Genomic DNA, 16864 nt, shown 5'->3' on the forward strand with positions numbered 1-16864 from the left:
GACCCCTGACCGGAAGAAGGAAAAATTAGAAATCGGTCTTAACGTTTAACAGAGTTTACAATCAAACTTGGAATTGCACGACCACTCCAATACAGAGAAGGACCCTCACTAGCAGTTGCTGCAAAAACCAAACTCCAAATCTCCCAAATTTGCCTGGAACGATCCAACTATGATAACTAATGGAGTCGAAGACGAAGAGAAGTGGCTTGCCGCTGGGATCGCCGGCCTTCAGCAGAACGCATTTTACATGCATCGCGCTCTTGTATATCCCCAAAGCCTCTAATTTAATTTTACATGTTAAATTGATATTTTTGGTGTTCAAAACCCCTAATTTTGAGTTTTCAGGACTCGAACAATCTGAAAGATGCATTGAAATACTCAGCTCAGATGCTCTCAGAGCTCCGAACTTCCAAGCTTTCTCCTCACAAATACTATGAGCTATGTAAGTGATTCTCACTGATCTGATCTGCTCTTACTGTATAAATGGGAACTCGAAGATCCTTTGACTGCAGTATTGGAATTATGCTCTTTGATTTGTTAGATATGCGCGCATTTGATGAATTGAGGAAATTAGAGATCTTCTTCAGGGAGGAGACAAATCGTGGTTGCTCCATTGTTGAGTTGTATGAGCTCGTGCAGCACGCTGGCAACATTTTGCCCAGATTGTAAGTTGTTATGGCGATTCACTTGTATGTTCCTATGTTACTCCTATTTCTGAAAGCTTAATTATGGAAGGGAAGGAACTCAAGATGTTTTGTAGGGAGTTCTAATCCAGTTTGGAATGTAAAATCTAACTGTCTAATTTTGTTTTCCAATTGGTATGAAGTGGAGTATGCAAATTAGGCTGAAGCTTTGTGAGACACTATATAGTCTTCACAAGGACAGATTCAAACATATAATTTTTCTTTTTAATCCTATTTTAAATATTCCATACTGCTGTTTGGTCATCAATGGAATCTTATTTTACTAAGAATAATTTGCTTAAACTTGCAGTCTTAATATAAATATTTAATCTGCTAACACCATAGATTTAGAACCAAAATGGGTTTCAACCTACATGGGTCAAGGAAGAGGCTACCAGTTGGATGTTTCAGTCCTTACAACTCAGAGTATTATTAGACTAGCTGGAAAACCAAAGTCCACAAACAACACTTCCACATTAAGCAAAGAAGTAACCCGCATTTGACTAAACCTCATAAGGTGTTCACCATGAGGAGGACCTGGTCGAGTAATTACTTCACCACAACTTGGGAAGCAAGAGACGTTGGTCAAGTACTACCAATCGCATGATTGTATTCTGGTCCATTTGACCCGTTACACTAAAGTGCTTTTGACCTTTTGGTTGTTTTCTCTTAAACTGTTCACTGACATCAGTCTCTATATTTTGTTTAGCACTAAAGTTGACTGCAAGTTTCACTGCCCTAGCAGTTCGGGAACTGAGAATCTGCTTGACGTTGCATTTAGAGTATTTCTAACTGGAAAATGTCCATTATAGATATGTGAATTTTTAGGAAAGCAAGCCATATGGTAATTTGCAATAGGCCAGTATCTTTTTACAAAGTAAACTTAGCAAATCTTTTGTGAATTGGTGATTGCTTTTCAAACTGGGAGGGATTTGTAGGTATTATGCTTGCTTTGCAGTACTTGTAGATGGCAACTGGAACAGGAGGTTGTCACGAGTATAGCTGAAGACCTCAAGTTTCCTGTCCAGGGACGCTGAGATACTGTCCCAAATTTGCGTTATACATTTCTTTTCTTGATAAAGTAACATTTTGTTGATATCCTGGGGGAGTGAAACCTTGTTCCACGTAATATACCAAAAAGTAGGGAACCTATTTCATTACTAGTATAATAGGACTGATTGCATTCAAGATGATGATACAAAATGGTGGAATGCTTATAAGGACACTTGATACCTTTGTTCCTTTACTTTTCGGTTACGTACCTTGAATAAAACGAAATGATAATACTGTTATAAGGACACTTGATTTCATTATTCCTGTGATCTTGAGTTAAGAGAAATGAAATGCACTCAGATTGGTGTTACTAGTATACAAGTCACTAGCACCCAAGGGTGTGGCCTAGTGGTCAATGAAGTGGATTGAGAACCATGAGGTCTCAAGTTCAAATCCCAGCAAAGACAAAAACACTAGGTGATTTATTTCTAGCCTCGGTGGACAAACTCCGGTACCTATCGTGGGTGGGAGGTAGCAAGTATCCCATGGAATTAGTCAAGATGGGAGCAAGCTCCCCGAACACCACAGTTATCAAGAAAAAAGTATACAAGGCACTGGTTGCCTTTTTTTAATCTTATGCTAATTCTGTTCTTATATCATTTGCATGTCTGCATATTCAGGTTTTCATACCTGCTTTTTCTTCCTTAGGTATCTCCTTTGTACAGTGGGTTCAGTGTACATTAAATCAAAGGAGGCTCCTGCCAAGGATATTCTCAAAGATCTGGTGGAAATGTGCCGTAGCATCCAACATCCATTACGTGGGCTCTTCCTAAGGAGTTATCTTTCACAAGTCAGTAGGGATAAATTGCCTGATATAGGATCTGAATATGAAGGGTAAGGGCATCACCAAGCTGCTTTTTCATCAGCTTTAATTATTAGATGGGTCACCTAGCAATGGTCAAGTTGCAAAATTAGGCGCTCTGTAAGAAAATTCACAAAATGAACATTTAGTTGGATACCCCTGACATGCTGTACCCACAGGGATGCTGACACTGTCATGGATGCAGTAGAATTCGTGCTCCAAAATTTCACAGAAATGAACAAACTTTGGGTGCGAATGCAACATCAGGTTGGTTCAAATGTCTGTGAATGCTGTAATTGCTCTCATACTTTGACATGAATAACGCCACAACGCCTGCATGTCATGAAGGTAAAAGAAAATTATGAGGGGATACTTTGTGGTCATGCAGGTGTTTTAATGCTTCTGAATGATACATACTCTTTGCTGATCATGAGTTGAGGGTTGCATCGGGCTTTCTGGTCTGCAGGGACATGCACGGGAAAAGGAAAAACGTGAAAAAGAAAGGAGCGAGCTTCGCGATCTTGTAATGAGCTGTTATTTAGGCATGATTACTAGCAACTGAAATTAGCAACGGATGTGCGCACTTATGTGAGGATTTCGTTTTGCTCTTATATTTGGTAGGTGGGGAAGAACCTGCATGTTCTAGGTCAAATTGAGGGCATTGACCTTGATTTGTACAAAGATATGGTGCTTCCAAGAGTTTTAGAGCAGGTATTTGCCTCTGGTGGCCGACTTGCCCGTTCAGTTTATTGTACTTGAGCCAAGAAAAAATAATCGATATTCTAATTTGTGGTGTACCTCATGTTATCTTCAGGTTGTCAATTGTAAAGATGAGATTGCACAGGGATATTTGATGGATTGCATCATTCAAGTCTTCCCTGATGAGTACCACTTACAAACTCTTGAAACATTACTTGGTGCTTGCCCCCAGTTTCAGGTATGCCAGCTTGTTCAATCATAAAATGGGATTTTCCTCAACTGCAATATCAAACAGTAGAAGCAAAAATGTCATTCCTGGTGGGATCCCAGGGGTGTGACAATGGTTTACCGTCTGCAAGAATGTTTAAGATACTATCAAACCAAAATATTGGTTATGGAGGCATGAAATAATGCACTTCGTTTCTAATGCTAGAAGATAGGCTGTCTACTTAAGAGATTAGGTATGCAAAAGTTTGATATTCTTTTATCTATTAAAAAAAAAGATCTAAGACCAGATCTGCATCACTTATGTACACATATTAAAGCGAACTCTTGCTACTTGTAAACTATATCCGTGACAGTTCTAGATAGTGGACAACAATGGTTCTTTATTGTCAGAACTTATATTTGCTATGTCAATTGTGTTATCAGATCATTTCCTATGTCTTTATTAAAAACTTATGTCTTTTTGTTTTCAGCCATCTGTTGATATCAAGACAGTGCTTGCTCGTCTGATGGAAAGGCTTTCGAACTATGCTGCTTTAAGTGCAGAAGTTAGTTACAAATTCAAACTTCTCCGGAATAAGAGATTTATGCCTTCTGGTTTCTGAATAATTTCTTCCTGCAGGTTTTACCTGAGTTCTTCCAGGTTGAAGCTTTCGCAAAACTTAATAGTGCCATAGGCAAGGTAATTGAGATTAATATTCTTAAATATATTAAAACTGCTATATGGGTTCTGGAATGCTTTGAGAAGAAACCTTTTTTGTATCGTGGATTTTCTACCTCCACCTTATAGAGATTAGTGGATATTGCTGAAGTTTTAGAATTTCAATAAGAGATACTTACCGTCCAGCAACCATTGCATTCTCCCTTGTAGGAGATTCAGATAAATCTATGAAATAAGTATTTTCATAGCTTCGTAGCAGAAAGTTTCATTCAGAAAGATTATTGTTTGTCACGGTATAGATTGATTGTACTTTAGTCATGACCAGATGATTTCTGATCTGTTCTCCATTTGAGATATTTGACCAGAAAGTGTTCCAAGACATTCTTGATTGTTTCATCTTGCTTGAATAAAGAACAATACTGTTGTTTTCTGAAGGAATTATCTGGTTCTCATAAAACAAAAACTTAACGTAAAGGCTGTTTCGAGTGCACGGTAAACCGATTCAAAGTCATATTAAATTACAGAATTGTTTTCTAGAGAAAACAAACGGAACAACACGACTTTGAAGTCCTTGCACCAAGGTTTTTTCCCCTGATCATAATGAATTTTAGCTATGTGTTTCTTTGATTATGATGATGCGCTCCATTATGCCTGTCTCTCTGTTGGTGCAGGTGATAGAGGCTCAAGAAGACATGCCTATTGCTGGAGTGGTGACATTGTATTCATCCCTTTTGACATTTTCTCTTCATGTCCACCCTGATCGCCTTGATTATGTAGATCAGATTCTGGTAGGTTTCTCTCTCTCTCAATAACTAGTTGCCATAGGCTCTATGGTTTTACGTTTTGTGTTTTCTAAATAAGTGTATCACATTTATTAGTCTGATGCTTTTTTTGGATCCAAAATGAACATGTGAAATTTATAAGACGGTACACTAAAACAAGATATGTTGATGTTGAAACTTTTCATCCTTTGAAAGCTATGTCTATTTAGACGATTTTCTGGCCTGCCTGGTTCATGTGGAACCTGTAATGATCACACTCTTATTCACTTGCAGGGTGCATGTGTACAGAAACTTTCTGGAAAAGGAAAGCTCAAAGACAACAAAGCAACAAAACAGATTGTGGCCCTACTAAGTGCTCCTCTGGAGAAGTATAAGGATATAGATACTGCGCTAAAGCTGTCAAATTATCCTCGTCTTATGGAGAATCTTGACGATTCAACTAGTAAAGAGATGGCTAATGTTTTAGTTCAAAATATTTTGAAAAATAAGACTTGCATTTCAACTGCTGAAAAGGTTTGATTCTACTTAACTTTGTGTACAATTTATTGCTTACAACTATTTCCCATTTGTTATTACGAATTACTGGTCTTGTCAGGTTGAGGCACTTTTTGAGTTAATGAAAGCACTGATTCGAGATTTGGATGAGGGTGTTGATGATGAGGTGAAGTGAACTGGAAACTCTGTGCTTGCTTAAAAGTTCCTTAGTTCTTTCTTATATTTTCCTTTCATCACATATTTAAAATTAGTTTGTGCTGTGCCTTAAATTCTTTATCCTCCAATTTTCAGCTTGATGAAGATGATTTCCAGGAAGAGCAGAACTCTGTTGCGCAGCTTATTCAAATGCTTCACAATGACGATCCTGAAGAGATGCTGAAGGTAATTATGATTTACTTTCTTTTGAATTACTTGTATACTCCTTTTATGGATTAATTACTAGCTCTTGCAAGAGAAGACAGTAATATTCCCTATTACCCTCTAAGTTTATCAGAGAGATGAATAGGAATGAGCTCTTGAGTTTTGACATTAGTTGCAACTTGTATGTGATGAATTGGACGTCCTGATTTTGATGTATGTATAATGATCTACTGTAGTGTTAAGTTTTCACTTTATTGTGAAGGAGGAAAAACAAAATAAGAAAATGATGAAAAGTCACTGCCAACACTAGAGCAGAACTTCAAGATGATCATGATTTGCTAGTCTTATCTTTTCAATTGGGGGATAATTTTACAGAAATTAGAAAGAAAAAAGACGTCAAACACATATAGCCTTTACTATGTGTCCCCGATTAGTCTGTATAGTAAACATATAAAAGTAAGTATAAAAAATAATAAAATGAAAACATTGGCATTTCCATTTGATTAAAATGGAAGGTAACAATATTAGAAGTGTGAATCTCCAGCATATATCCTTAATGCTGAGGAATACAACAATTGCAGTTTAAAAAAAAAAAAAAAAAAACAATATAAGAAGTGTGAATCAATTGCTGTAACATGTGCTTTGTGTGTGGGCTATCTTCAAGACATAGTATGCAAGGTCCATATTTTGTGGACTCTGCAACTTCTCAGCCTTGTATCACATACCGAGCTTGTAACCAAAATGAACAGCTCCTAGCTCTGGGGTTATCCCCATTTTCTTTTATATGATTGTTTTTGCTCAAGCAAAGCATGCATCTGGTGATAATGTTGTATTGTTTGCTTCTATGTGGCTACAGTGTTTGTTTTCGTAGTTGTATAAAAAAGGTGTTGTTTTCTTGCTTCAAGTTCATATAGTTTGCTATTTCATTGAATTGCAGATTATTTGTGCTGTGAAGAAGCACATTTTGACAGGAGGGCCAAAGAGACTTCCTTTTACCGTCCCTCCCCTTATTTTCAACTCACTAAAGGTTTGAATCTGCAACTTAAGGGCTAGAAGAGGAGGCTGGTGCTCAAATTCCTTTATTTTTCTTTGTGCAAAGCTAATGAAGGGGACTTGTTCATATGTAGCATGTCGGGATGATCCTTCACCTATGGAACTACTCACTCTAAGAACAATAAATATTATATATTATCCCCCGTTGGTCCCCATTAAAGAGAAGAAAGAGAGGATTGAGTTTATTCGCAAATAAAATTGACCTACTTTTGTTGCACTGCTGATGTATTTTCTTTTGTTTCTAGTTTGTTAGGCGACTACATAGTCATGATGAAAATGTTCCTGAGGAAGAGTCATCTGCTATGCCTAAGAAATTCTTTCAGATTCTGAATCAGGTATGCTAACATAACAAGGATGCTATGTTATCAGTGTAAATCTTGTTATGTGAGTTGTGTTGTCAAGACTGGTAACTCATTGCAGTTGAACCTGTTAAGACACACCTCTATTATCTGCAGAAGAAGAAGAGAAAAAGTTTCAGCGTTTCTTATTCTTCTATTCCTTCCTTTATTTAGCTTCCCTTCCTTCATTTGCAGTAATTCGTACAATTCTACAATACTCATGAATGTTCTGAGGTATTTCTGTTACTTATAAGCTATCCTTGGTTTAGATTATTGAGGCGCTCTCAATTGTTCCTGTACCTGAACTAGCACTGAAGTTGTACCTGGAGTGTGCTGAGGTACTGGATTTTCCTTCAAACTGTGGAAGATAATTTGTGTGTTTTTTTTTACTGACAAGCAGTTGTTTTTGTTGCTCAGGCTGCCAATGACTCTGACATAGAGCCTGTTGCCTATGAATTTTTCACTCAAGCTTATATACTATATGAAGAAGAAATTTCGGTAGTGTTTATTTTATTGTGTCTCGATTTTATATTCTGGAATTCCTGGCCTGCTACATGTTTGCCTGAAAGCTTTAGTTGATTTTTCTAATGTTAATTCAATTGTTTGGCAGGACTCCAAAGCACAGGTGACTGCAATACAATTGATAATAGGAACTCTTCAGAGAATGCACATCTTTGGTGTTGAGAACAGGGACACGTTAACGCACAAGGCTACAGGGGTAATTATCTTAGCATCTCCTATTTCCTTTTGCTGAGTTTAATTCTAACCACTCTTGCCCTTTTTACCCTCCAGTACTCTGCAAAGCTCTTGAAGAAACCTGATCAATGTAGAGCTGTGTATGCTTGTTCACATCTTTTCTGGGTTGATGATCAGGACAATATCAAGGATGGAGAAAGGTTCATAGCTATGCCTTGCGTATTTAGGGGATAAAATATACATTCAAATCTGCTAAGGCTCTTTGGAGTTCCTTTTGATTTCATGCTTTTCTGTAGCCATCTTCTTATGTGTTACTTTTTGATCCAGGGTTTTGCTTTGCTTAAAGCGGGCCTTAAGAATTGCAAATGCTGCTCAACAAATGTCCAATGCAACCCGAGGCAGCAGTGGATCTGTCTTGCTCTTTATAGAAATTCTAAACAAGTAAAACCAACTCTTCATTCCTGTTCTTTTTACCTTCTCAACTACTACTGTTCTTTTGGAAGTCATTCACAATAGAATCGTTTGTATAACAGGTATCTATATTTCTTTGAGAAAGGGGTCTCACAGATTAATGTTGCCTCCGTCCAGAGCCTTATTGAGCTAATCACAACTGAAATGCAAAGTGAAAACACAACAGCAGATCCTGCAGCAGATGCCTTCTTTGCAAGCACCTTGCGATACATCCAGTTCCAGAAGGATAAAGGTGGTGCAGTTGGGGAGAAATTCGAGTCCATCAACTCATAATCAAATAGAGTATTTCTCAAAGGAATTGTGTTCTTGGTGTCATAGAAGCAGAACATTTTTCTTACAAAGTACAAAATTAATTCCTTTTCAACTTGCTCTAGAGAAAAATGCATTTGACAACGGACTAACAGAAGCAGCTGTAAAGATGCATATATCCTGACCACCCCTACGCGGTATATCCTAATAAAGATTGTGATTGTTGTAACAATTTTCTCTCCAGCAATGACTTCGAGTGCCTGCCACTGGTACTTTTTTTTTTTTTTTTGGTGGAGGGTAGGTTTTCTTTTGAGGTGGAGGAGACGAGGAGTGGGGAGGTAGTTCATTAATATATAGTTCAAAAATGTGATTATGACGAGTACCGGAATACTTTGTCCTGCAGTTTTGTATAACATGCTCTTTCCCATTTGACCTTTTGCTTAAACATTTCGCAGATTACCAATAACTTTTAATCAGATATTGCTCTAATGGTAATTGGAGCAATCTGTTGGTGGAAAATATGATATCATAAGGAAATAAGGTAGTCTTCATTTGAATCAATCAGTTTTGTTTACATGTTTTCTATATAAAAAATGTTCGTCCAAAAAAGCATAATACACATTTCTCACTGTAAGACCTGAAGATCATTCAGTAATCAAGAAGGCATAATTTAAAGAAGAAAGAGTGTAGTTTAACAACGTTTAAACTTTAATTTAATAAGGAGTTCTTGTGAGAGAATCTTACTTCCAAACTCAATCATGTACATATGACTTGAAGGGAAGGATTATATGCATCATTAACTTGAGTACAATTCTCTAGTTGAATTTGAATAACAGAAAAAATAAAATCACCCTTTTTATTTAAAACAAATCCCGAGATATAAATACATCCAACTGTCACTGAATTCTCATTTTCATAGAGCAACAGTCCTGAACATATTATATATATATATATATTGCTTGTGACTTGTGAGCAATAAATCAGTGGTTGTCACAAATTCTTGAGACTCAGTTCATGGCATACTTTTGAGTCCAACTACGAGCCATTGATTCATACTTGGTTTTATCAGTCTTGCACATATGAGCAATTTCTGGAACCAGTGGATCATCTGGATTTGGATCTGTTAGCAGTGAACATATGGACAGCAAAACCTGCATCCACAAAACCAACAGCAAATTTAGAAGTTTATACTATATATGTTATGCTCACAAGTACTATAGTCGCTAACTGTTATGGAGTGGATTTAACTAATATATATACCGACAGTTTAAATAATTTAATTAACCTGTTTTTTGCAAGTTACTTGTCTTATTTTCAGGTAACTAGTTCCGTTTATTTATCAACAATTACTTATAGTTATCCTTTATGCAACTTGGATCATATTTTTATGTCAGCCTAAAAAAACACTAACTAATTAATGTGTATTCCAACTTTTTACTGTAAAGAAAGTGAACATTCACCCTTTTGATTCATGAAGTAGTAAATCATTGAGGAAAAGGAAGAGCTAGAAAGCAGTAGCACCTTGGATATGGTGAGTGCAGGACTCCATTGATCCTTAAGGATGTCCAAACAAATATTTCCATTATTGTTTATATTTGGATGGAAAACTCTGGTCCTGAAAGCCACCTGCCAATATATATGAAAACTTAATATCACCAGTCCTTTGTTATTTCCCCTTTTGAGAAAAGGTGGGGGTGGGGGGTGGGGGGTGGGGGGTGGGGGGTGGGGGGGGGGGGAATCAATTGAAAACATACCTTTGGAGGTTTGAAAGGGTAATCAGGAGGAAAATGGATGGTGACTTGGAAAACACCACCAGCATAAGGGCTGTCATTTGGGCCAATAATAGTTGCTTGCCAATGAAACATATCCTGAGCTACTGGACCTGAAAAATATTATAATAAATCTTCAAAACTATCTTCTACTTGAAACTAGCTTTAAATTTGGATGAATTCCTCAAATTACTAGTTGGCTTAATTGGTAAAGGTTGAGGGACTTGCATCTTTAATTCACAAATTCAAACCCTATGCTAAGCAAACTAAGTCTTGTATACAAGTGGAGAAGGGTAGAGGGACAGGTTCATTATCCCGAGTTTAATGAATTGGCCCAAAGATAAACTCCAGACGAATTTCTCGATCATAAAAAAATTACTACTGGTAATATTATGTGTACCTGCACTGCATGAACTGGGAGGATCTCTTTGCAAGTCTTTTAGCTCCTTAAGAATCCTCCTGGATGCCATTAATAGTTAAAGAAGAATGATAATGATAAGATTTTAAAAGTTGAGAGAAAAGATCAACTTGATGAAGATGTTGGTTTTATGAGTTGTACATATCCCATAAGTGGTGAAATGGAAGGGTATATATAAAGAAGCTAAGAGAAGAAAAAGAACTTTGTTAAGTGGTCACACATATTGACATTGTGGTATTAGATTCTGTAGCAGAAAACAATGTACTCTACAACTTTAAAAAAGAAGGATAGATGATTTTTAGCCTAGTGAAAAAACACAAAAATATTATTCTTCAGCATAACTTTTTTAGGGTTTCCAAATTGAAAAGAATAATGTTTTCCTTAGTAGTTTCCACTTTCCTCATTCAACATCATTATTATATATATTCCTATTTGATTCATCCATTTCTCAAAGAAATATTCTGGGCGCTACTTTTTACCTAGACTTTTATATGATTCTCAAATCAAGAAAATTGTAAGTGAAAAAATCAAACCTAATTAAGTACGTCCTTTTTTTTTGGAATCCAGATAACCTACAGTCATTACAACCTCTGCAACAGTCTCTGCCCTTCGGGTGAGCACTAGATAGACTCCCACTAGGTAATAGCCTGCAAACTACACATGAATGAGTCCGTCTGAGTTATTGATGGATATTTACAAGATTTGTCCGCTTATTGTTGGTTGGATGCTTAAAATCGTTATATAAAATATACTCTAGATAAGAGATTTTAATTTGATATTCTTTTTAGAAAGGGAATGGGTGGGGGAGGCATAAATTTATTTAATGGACCGTATACATTATTCAAATATTGTGAGGCTACAGAATTTCACTCCATTTTTTTTTTTTTTTTTTTGAGTGAATATACATACACCTTTCCTCCCCACCTTTCTGTACCATTTGCCTAATTTTGAAAAAAAAAAAAAAAAACCATACAAGTGCCTAAATCAATCAACTTTAGCTTTTATCATTTGGCACTATTACAAGTTACAGGATTACAGCACTGTTATTTGCTGTCACCAGATATATGATTTGCACTATATATACAGACAATTTAACATGTGATAGCAGATTAATGCTTACGGTAGAAAATTACTTGTAATTACTTTACGAGTTTTTTATTTGTATAGCAGTTTTTACGCTGCCAACGCATTGAGAAGTTGTACTCTATCATATATTAGCAGAATCTCGTAATCCATTATAAAATATTTACTATTACAGTCACAGGATCGACACATTTTATTCTCGATTAAAATAAGAATTGTACTCGCCAGCTAAGAATCTAATCATACTGTATAATTTGGTATCTGGCAATCAAGTTGCCATGTTTGTAGAGTCAACATTCCCTATTTCATTTATATTATGAAATGAGAATATCATAGGATTATGGTCAACTAGTATTATGCAATGTATTTGTTGTCCATGACCATATTATAGAAAGAACACCTAGTAGTGGATCACCTCGAATTAATCCTGGCATCTTATCTTTTTAGATTTTTTCAACTTCACTAACTTATATTCCTTTTCCCTTCTAACATAGAAAAAAAAGAAAATCAAATGAAAGGCAGAAGGGGTAGCTTCATGATCAGGCCAAGAAAATAAACATTCAAACGATCTTTTTTCCCTTTCTCGTACCATTTACGATAAAAACTCAAGGAAGCAACTGAAAGATTTACGTAGAAGCAAGAGCAGAATGATACTAGAAAGAAGGTAGTAATATATTTGAATGCAATATCTAAAAAGAAACGTTTAATATGTTCAGAGAAATATGTTGTCAACATTGCCGGGAAAATTTCCTTTTTTTTCTAACTGGATCTTTAGGTCAATAATACATAAAGAAAATCAGAACAGGGAGGGCACAATACAGTGGCCTACGACAAGGTGCTGTGACTTAACAATTTGAGATCACAGCATTACAGAAAACCAAGCCACCTGACAGTTCAAGAGATCACTAGTAATTTTAACTGAGACATACAACATGGACCTCCTCCTACTTCCTCTGAGACGAATGACAAAGGAATACGAGAGAGAGTTTACAAGGAGAAGTGTGACCAGTAATAACATTGGACCTACTGTTGATCACAAAATAGAACATGCCTTTTGGGACTTCCCCTTCTTTTTCTTCTGCTTGGGTGGCTGGAGCACGACCTTGATAGCGGCATCAAAGACTGCTTTCACGTTCTGCACCAAGGACATTTCAACCACACACTTAACAAGATGTATCTAAAAAGTTACTTCAGTGCAAAAAACAAGATGCTCCACAGAAAACATACCTGCTGTGTTTTTGAACTACATTCAATGTAAGCAGGTGCACCAATTGTTTTCCTCAGCTCCTCACCCTAAAAGTTGAAACAGTGCTGAGTCAAAATAATAGAAAAAAAAGAAGCAAGGTATAATAAAATCCAGCAAAGCATCAAAATGAGGAAGAGTAGGTGATCCTTACCTGAGCAGTGGTAATTGGCACAGCACCAGGATGGTCTATGAAGAATTGCTTATCATCCCGAAGATCTGCATCCAAAACAGGTAGAAAGTAGGATAATTAGGCTTTGAGATGATGCTTGAAAATCGTCAGCAGAAAAAAGAGAAACAAAATAACAAAAAACTGAAACACAGGTTAGACACAACACAAGGCATATCATACCAGTTCAAGCTTGCCCAGTATAGTGGGCAGAGATTGCACTACTCCACACAAGGTGGTGGTTGCATTCAGATTCAAATTCAACTGCCAGGCTCCTCCTTGATTTAACTTTTATCTTTTAAAAGAGGGATTAATTCCTATATATTAATTAAGCATTGCATTGATACCTATAGGAAGAGTTAATTCTTTCAACCCAATCATAAACGAGTACATTGAGCAAAAGCAACAAGATTACCCACATCTACACAAACCATTCACCAGCTCCACGAGATAGAAATCCCACCATTCTCTTTGTTTTCTCTTCAGCAGTTAAAGTAAATTTTCTATCAATTACTAAGAACACTTAGATCAATCAATCAACTACACCTTAATCCCAAATTTGTTGGGATCGGGCTATATGAACCCATTTAGATCTATTCCACTCAATTTAGGCTCACTCAGAACTATAGGTTTCAAAGTTCACTTAACCAAGCAAGTTAGGTCATATGTGCTGAAACATCCTTATATTTCCATGGTCTTTTCCCTCAGACTTGGTTCTTTTTACCACTCAGAATTAAAGAACCAATAGAAAAGCTTGAAGAGACCAACTTGATCATCATCATATGCACATATATGAAACAAAATAAGATCAGATCATACTTAACAGAATTCTCACCAAGTTTTGTTCCAACAAGCACTATTGGAACACCGGGGGCATAATGCTTCAATTCAGGAATCCACTGGAAATATATGAACAAAACAAGCTTAATATAGGAAATAGAAAACTCATCAATGCAATCGAAACAGAATGAGAAGCTCACCTTCTTGGCAACGTTTTCATAGCTGGCTTTACTAATGAGAGAGAATGCCAAAATGAAAACATCAGCTCCACGGTAACTCAAAGGTCTTAACCTATTGTAATCCTCCTGTCCTGCGATCCATATAAAACTCATCAGACTCAATAAAATGTGAACACAGAACTTTTAACATTAGATATATGTATCAAATCAGAAGCTCAGCAGCAAATGAAAATGGTGTCTGAAAAATAGTTACCAGCAGTATCCCACAACCCTAGGTTGACAGTACTCCCATTGACGACCACATTTGCACTGAAATTGTCGAACACAGTGGGCACATAATCCTGTAAAACATTTCAATTAACAAGAGGAAAACAATTGATGTCAAGTCTTAAAGAACATGACCAAAAACCTTCTCACAGTAAACAAAACATATGAAATCCTCGAAATGATAACACCACAACTTTCTCCAAATCCACAATGATGTAAAGGCAGGAAAGAGGAAAAAATAATTTAATGATCTAAAAAACATCAATTTAACGTAAGAGAGGATTATAATCCTTGGTTTTCTCACATTTAGCACTAATTATCACAGCTAGATTGAAAAGGGCATGTAATAACTTTGCAATAATGGAATAAACTCAGCATATAATTACATAGGTTGCGCAAAGCAAGCAAATTTTGAGAACTAAGAAATTTTCTCCAAGAGAACAAAGCAGATGCAATTTTTATCACCTAATAAATTCATAATAAGACATAAATTATGCATAGGTTAAACGGGGGTCTGAAGCAAACAAATTTGTGAACCTATAAATTTCTCCAAGATACCTTCTTTATAACCCCATATAGAACTTGAATAACAAAAGAACGAAATCCCACAAGCTTGCAAATAAACAAACAATAATTAAGTCCCAATGCTCCACTTGGGCTCGTTTCAATTCCATTACGCAATAGTTGAAAAAAGAAACAAGAGGCACCAATTTCTTTTACAATGAACACCGTAAAAATATATATGCTGTTTTCGATCAATCAAGTATTAAATCAAGAACCACATTAACGAAAAAAGATGCAGAAGGGAAGAAACTGGGTAAAGAAAAAAATACAAACCGTGGGGAAGGTATTGCTGGTGTAAGAAATCAAGAGACACGTCTTTCCAACGGCACCATCGCCGACGGTAACACATTTGATAAACCTTGAAGCACTCATTTTTCCGGGCTATTCAGAAAACCACCAACAACCCTCCTCTTTTCAGATCTTCTAGAGAAGACCTGATCCCAGAATTTTTTTTTAAAAAAATGATTAAAATGTGGTATCTTGGAGCTTCTTGTTTCCTTTTCTTCTAACCTCTCCAATTACTTTCAGAGTCGTTTCTTCAGAATGGCATGAAAACCCAGCAGAGAAGAAAACCGAGACATGCCACTGGTGTTATCTTTGTTCTCTTGGTGAAACCCTAACCCTAATTCTACGAAAGGGAAAATTCAGAGAGAATTGTAGAAGAGGGGAAAGGGAGTCAGGTGAATGAAAATGAGAATAGGAGAAATGGTAAAGAGAAAATGAGCAGAAATTTGGGGATCCCAGATCTAGAAAGAGAAAGTTTGAGGTAGAGAGAGAAAGGATGAAAATAAATGGGTGTTCATCTCTGTTTTTTTTTTCTTTTTCGGAGTTAGTATTATAAGTAACCCTTTGTTTTAGCCGGGAAATAATGCCGTTGAAGTGTTCATTCAATTATGTTTCTTTTTGTGGCTATTATTTTCTCTTATTCAAATTGAATTATTTTTTAAATGTCTTGACCATTAAACTTAGCTTTATATTCAAATTAAAAGTGGATTTTAGCATCTCTTGATTATATGTAGAGATAATTTTAATATCATTACTATAATATCGAATTTTGAATGTATAATCAAATATAAGTTTACTGACAATCTTTTCTATCGTATATTTATATATTGTCTTATCTCCATTATGATAAATGAGAAAATATTTACCAATTATGAACACAATAATTCTCATTTTCAATTCTAATATGAAGGCAATTAAAAATACTCTTTATGTAGCTAAGTATTGGGATAACTGCAGCGACATACTTAGGACATAGGAGTAATAGAAATCCAATAGTTTTTTATGTAAGTAAAAGAAAATAGTCAAAATACTTTGTGTCTAATCTTGCTAAGGCCATGTTCATGTCACTTTTGCCTCTTTTAATTTTCAAATTAAGGCTCGCTCTCACTTTAAACAAAAATCTTGATTTTTGTGAGAGAGATACAATTCTAGGCACTCTTTTTTTAAAAAAATAAAATAATCATCTGATGTATCGTATTAAAGTCTGATTAATTTGACTTTGCGTCTGGTAGAAATGAAATAACACTTTTTACTAAAGATTTTTTCACACAGGGCTCAAATCCGAAACCTCTAGTTATCTTATATTCTACCTCATCCACTACACCACATCCTTTCAGTAAAGTAATTCTCGCCTTTTTATTGCGAAAGCCCACAATATCTTTTCTAAAAACAAAAGTAATGGTGAGAGTGTTGTAATTAACTCCCACCAACTAGTTAGTGCCTCGTATGAAAGTAAAGTACCTGAAATTCCAAATAATCACTAAAACATTATGAAATTGATTTGCGCTTACCTAATCATAGTACTGCTACAAATTGGAGC

At 36.0% G+C, this 16864-nt stretch overlaps 3 protein-coding genes across 3 annotated transcripts; 1 reads left to right on the top strand and 2 right to left on the bottom strand.

Annotated features, from left to right (window-relative positions):
• LOC125822005 (vacuolar protein sorting-associated protein 35A) lies at nucleotides 1–9103 on the top strand. The gene is made up of 22 exons (XM_049501382.1): nucleotides 1–262; nucleotides 346–442; nucleotides 542–665; nucleotides 2385–2570; nucleotides 2718–2805; nucleotides 3005–3061; nucleotides 3160–3249; nucleotides 3353–3475; nucleotides 3936–4010; nucleotides 4085–4144; nucleotides 4795–4911; nucleotides 5179–5418; nucleotides 5501–5566; nucleotides 5692–5781; nucleotides 6698–6787; nucleotides 7059–7148; nucleotides 7421–7489; nucleotides 7569–7649; nucleotides 7762–7869; nucleotides 7944–8047; nucleotides 8175–8288; nucleotides 8381–9103. The coding sequence occupies exons 1-22, from the start codon at nucleotides 170–172 to the stop codon at nucleotides 8589–8591; spliced, it is 2373 nt and encodes a 790-aa protein (XP_049357339.1). The 5' UTR covers nucleotides 1–169; the 3' UTR covers nucleotides 8592–9103.
• Nucleotides 9104–9257: 154 nt separating this feature from the next.
• Nucleotides 9258–11058, bottom strand: LOC125822607 (ubiquitin-conjugating enzyme E2 10-like). Its single transcript, XM_049502022.1, has 4 exons — nucleotides 10737–11058; nucleotides 10322–10449; nucleotides 10089–10193; nucleotides 9258–9718 (listed from the first exon to the last, which is right to left on the bottom strand). The coding sequence occupies exons 1-4, from the start codon at nucleotides 10804–10806 to the stop codon at nucleotides 9575–9577; spliced, it is 447 nt and encodes a 148-aa protein (XP_049357979.1). The 5' UTR covers nucleotides 10807–11058; the 3' UTR covers nucleotides 9258–9574.
• A 1435-nt stretch (nucleotides 11059–12493) lies between these two features.
• Nucleotides 12494–15904, bottom strand: LOC125821813 (rac-like GTP-binding protein RHO1). The gene is made up of 7 exons (XM_049501177.1): nucleotides 15313–15904; nucleotides 14462–14549; nucleotides 14230–14339; nucleotides 14085–14148; nucleotides 13235–13299; nucleotides 13065–13130; nucleotides 12494–12972 (listed from the first exon to the last, which is right to left on the bottom strand). Exons 1-7 carry the CDS (start codon nucleotides 15409–15411, stop codon nucleotides 12871–12873), a joined length of 594 nt encoding a protein of 197 aa, XP_049357134.1. The 5' UTR covers nucleotides 15412–15904; the 3' UTR covers nucleotides 12494–12870.
• Between the last annotated feature and the right edge of the window lie 960 nt (nucleotides 15905–16864).

The sequence above is a fragment of the Solanum verrucosum genome, unplaced genomic scaffold, assembly GCF_900185275.1.
Source record: "Solanum verrucosum unplaced genomic scaffold, falcon-dt-bn FXZP01000103.1, whole genome shotgun sequence".
NCBI lineage: Eukaryota > Viridiplantae > Streptophyta > Magnoliopsida > Solanales > Solanaceae > Solanum > Solanum verrucosum.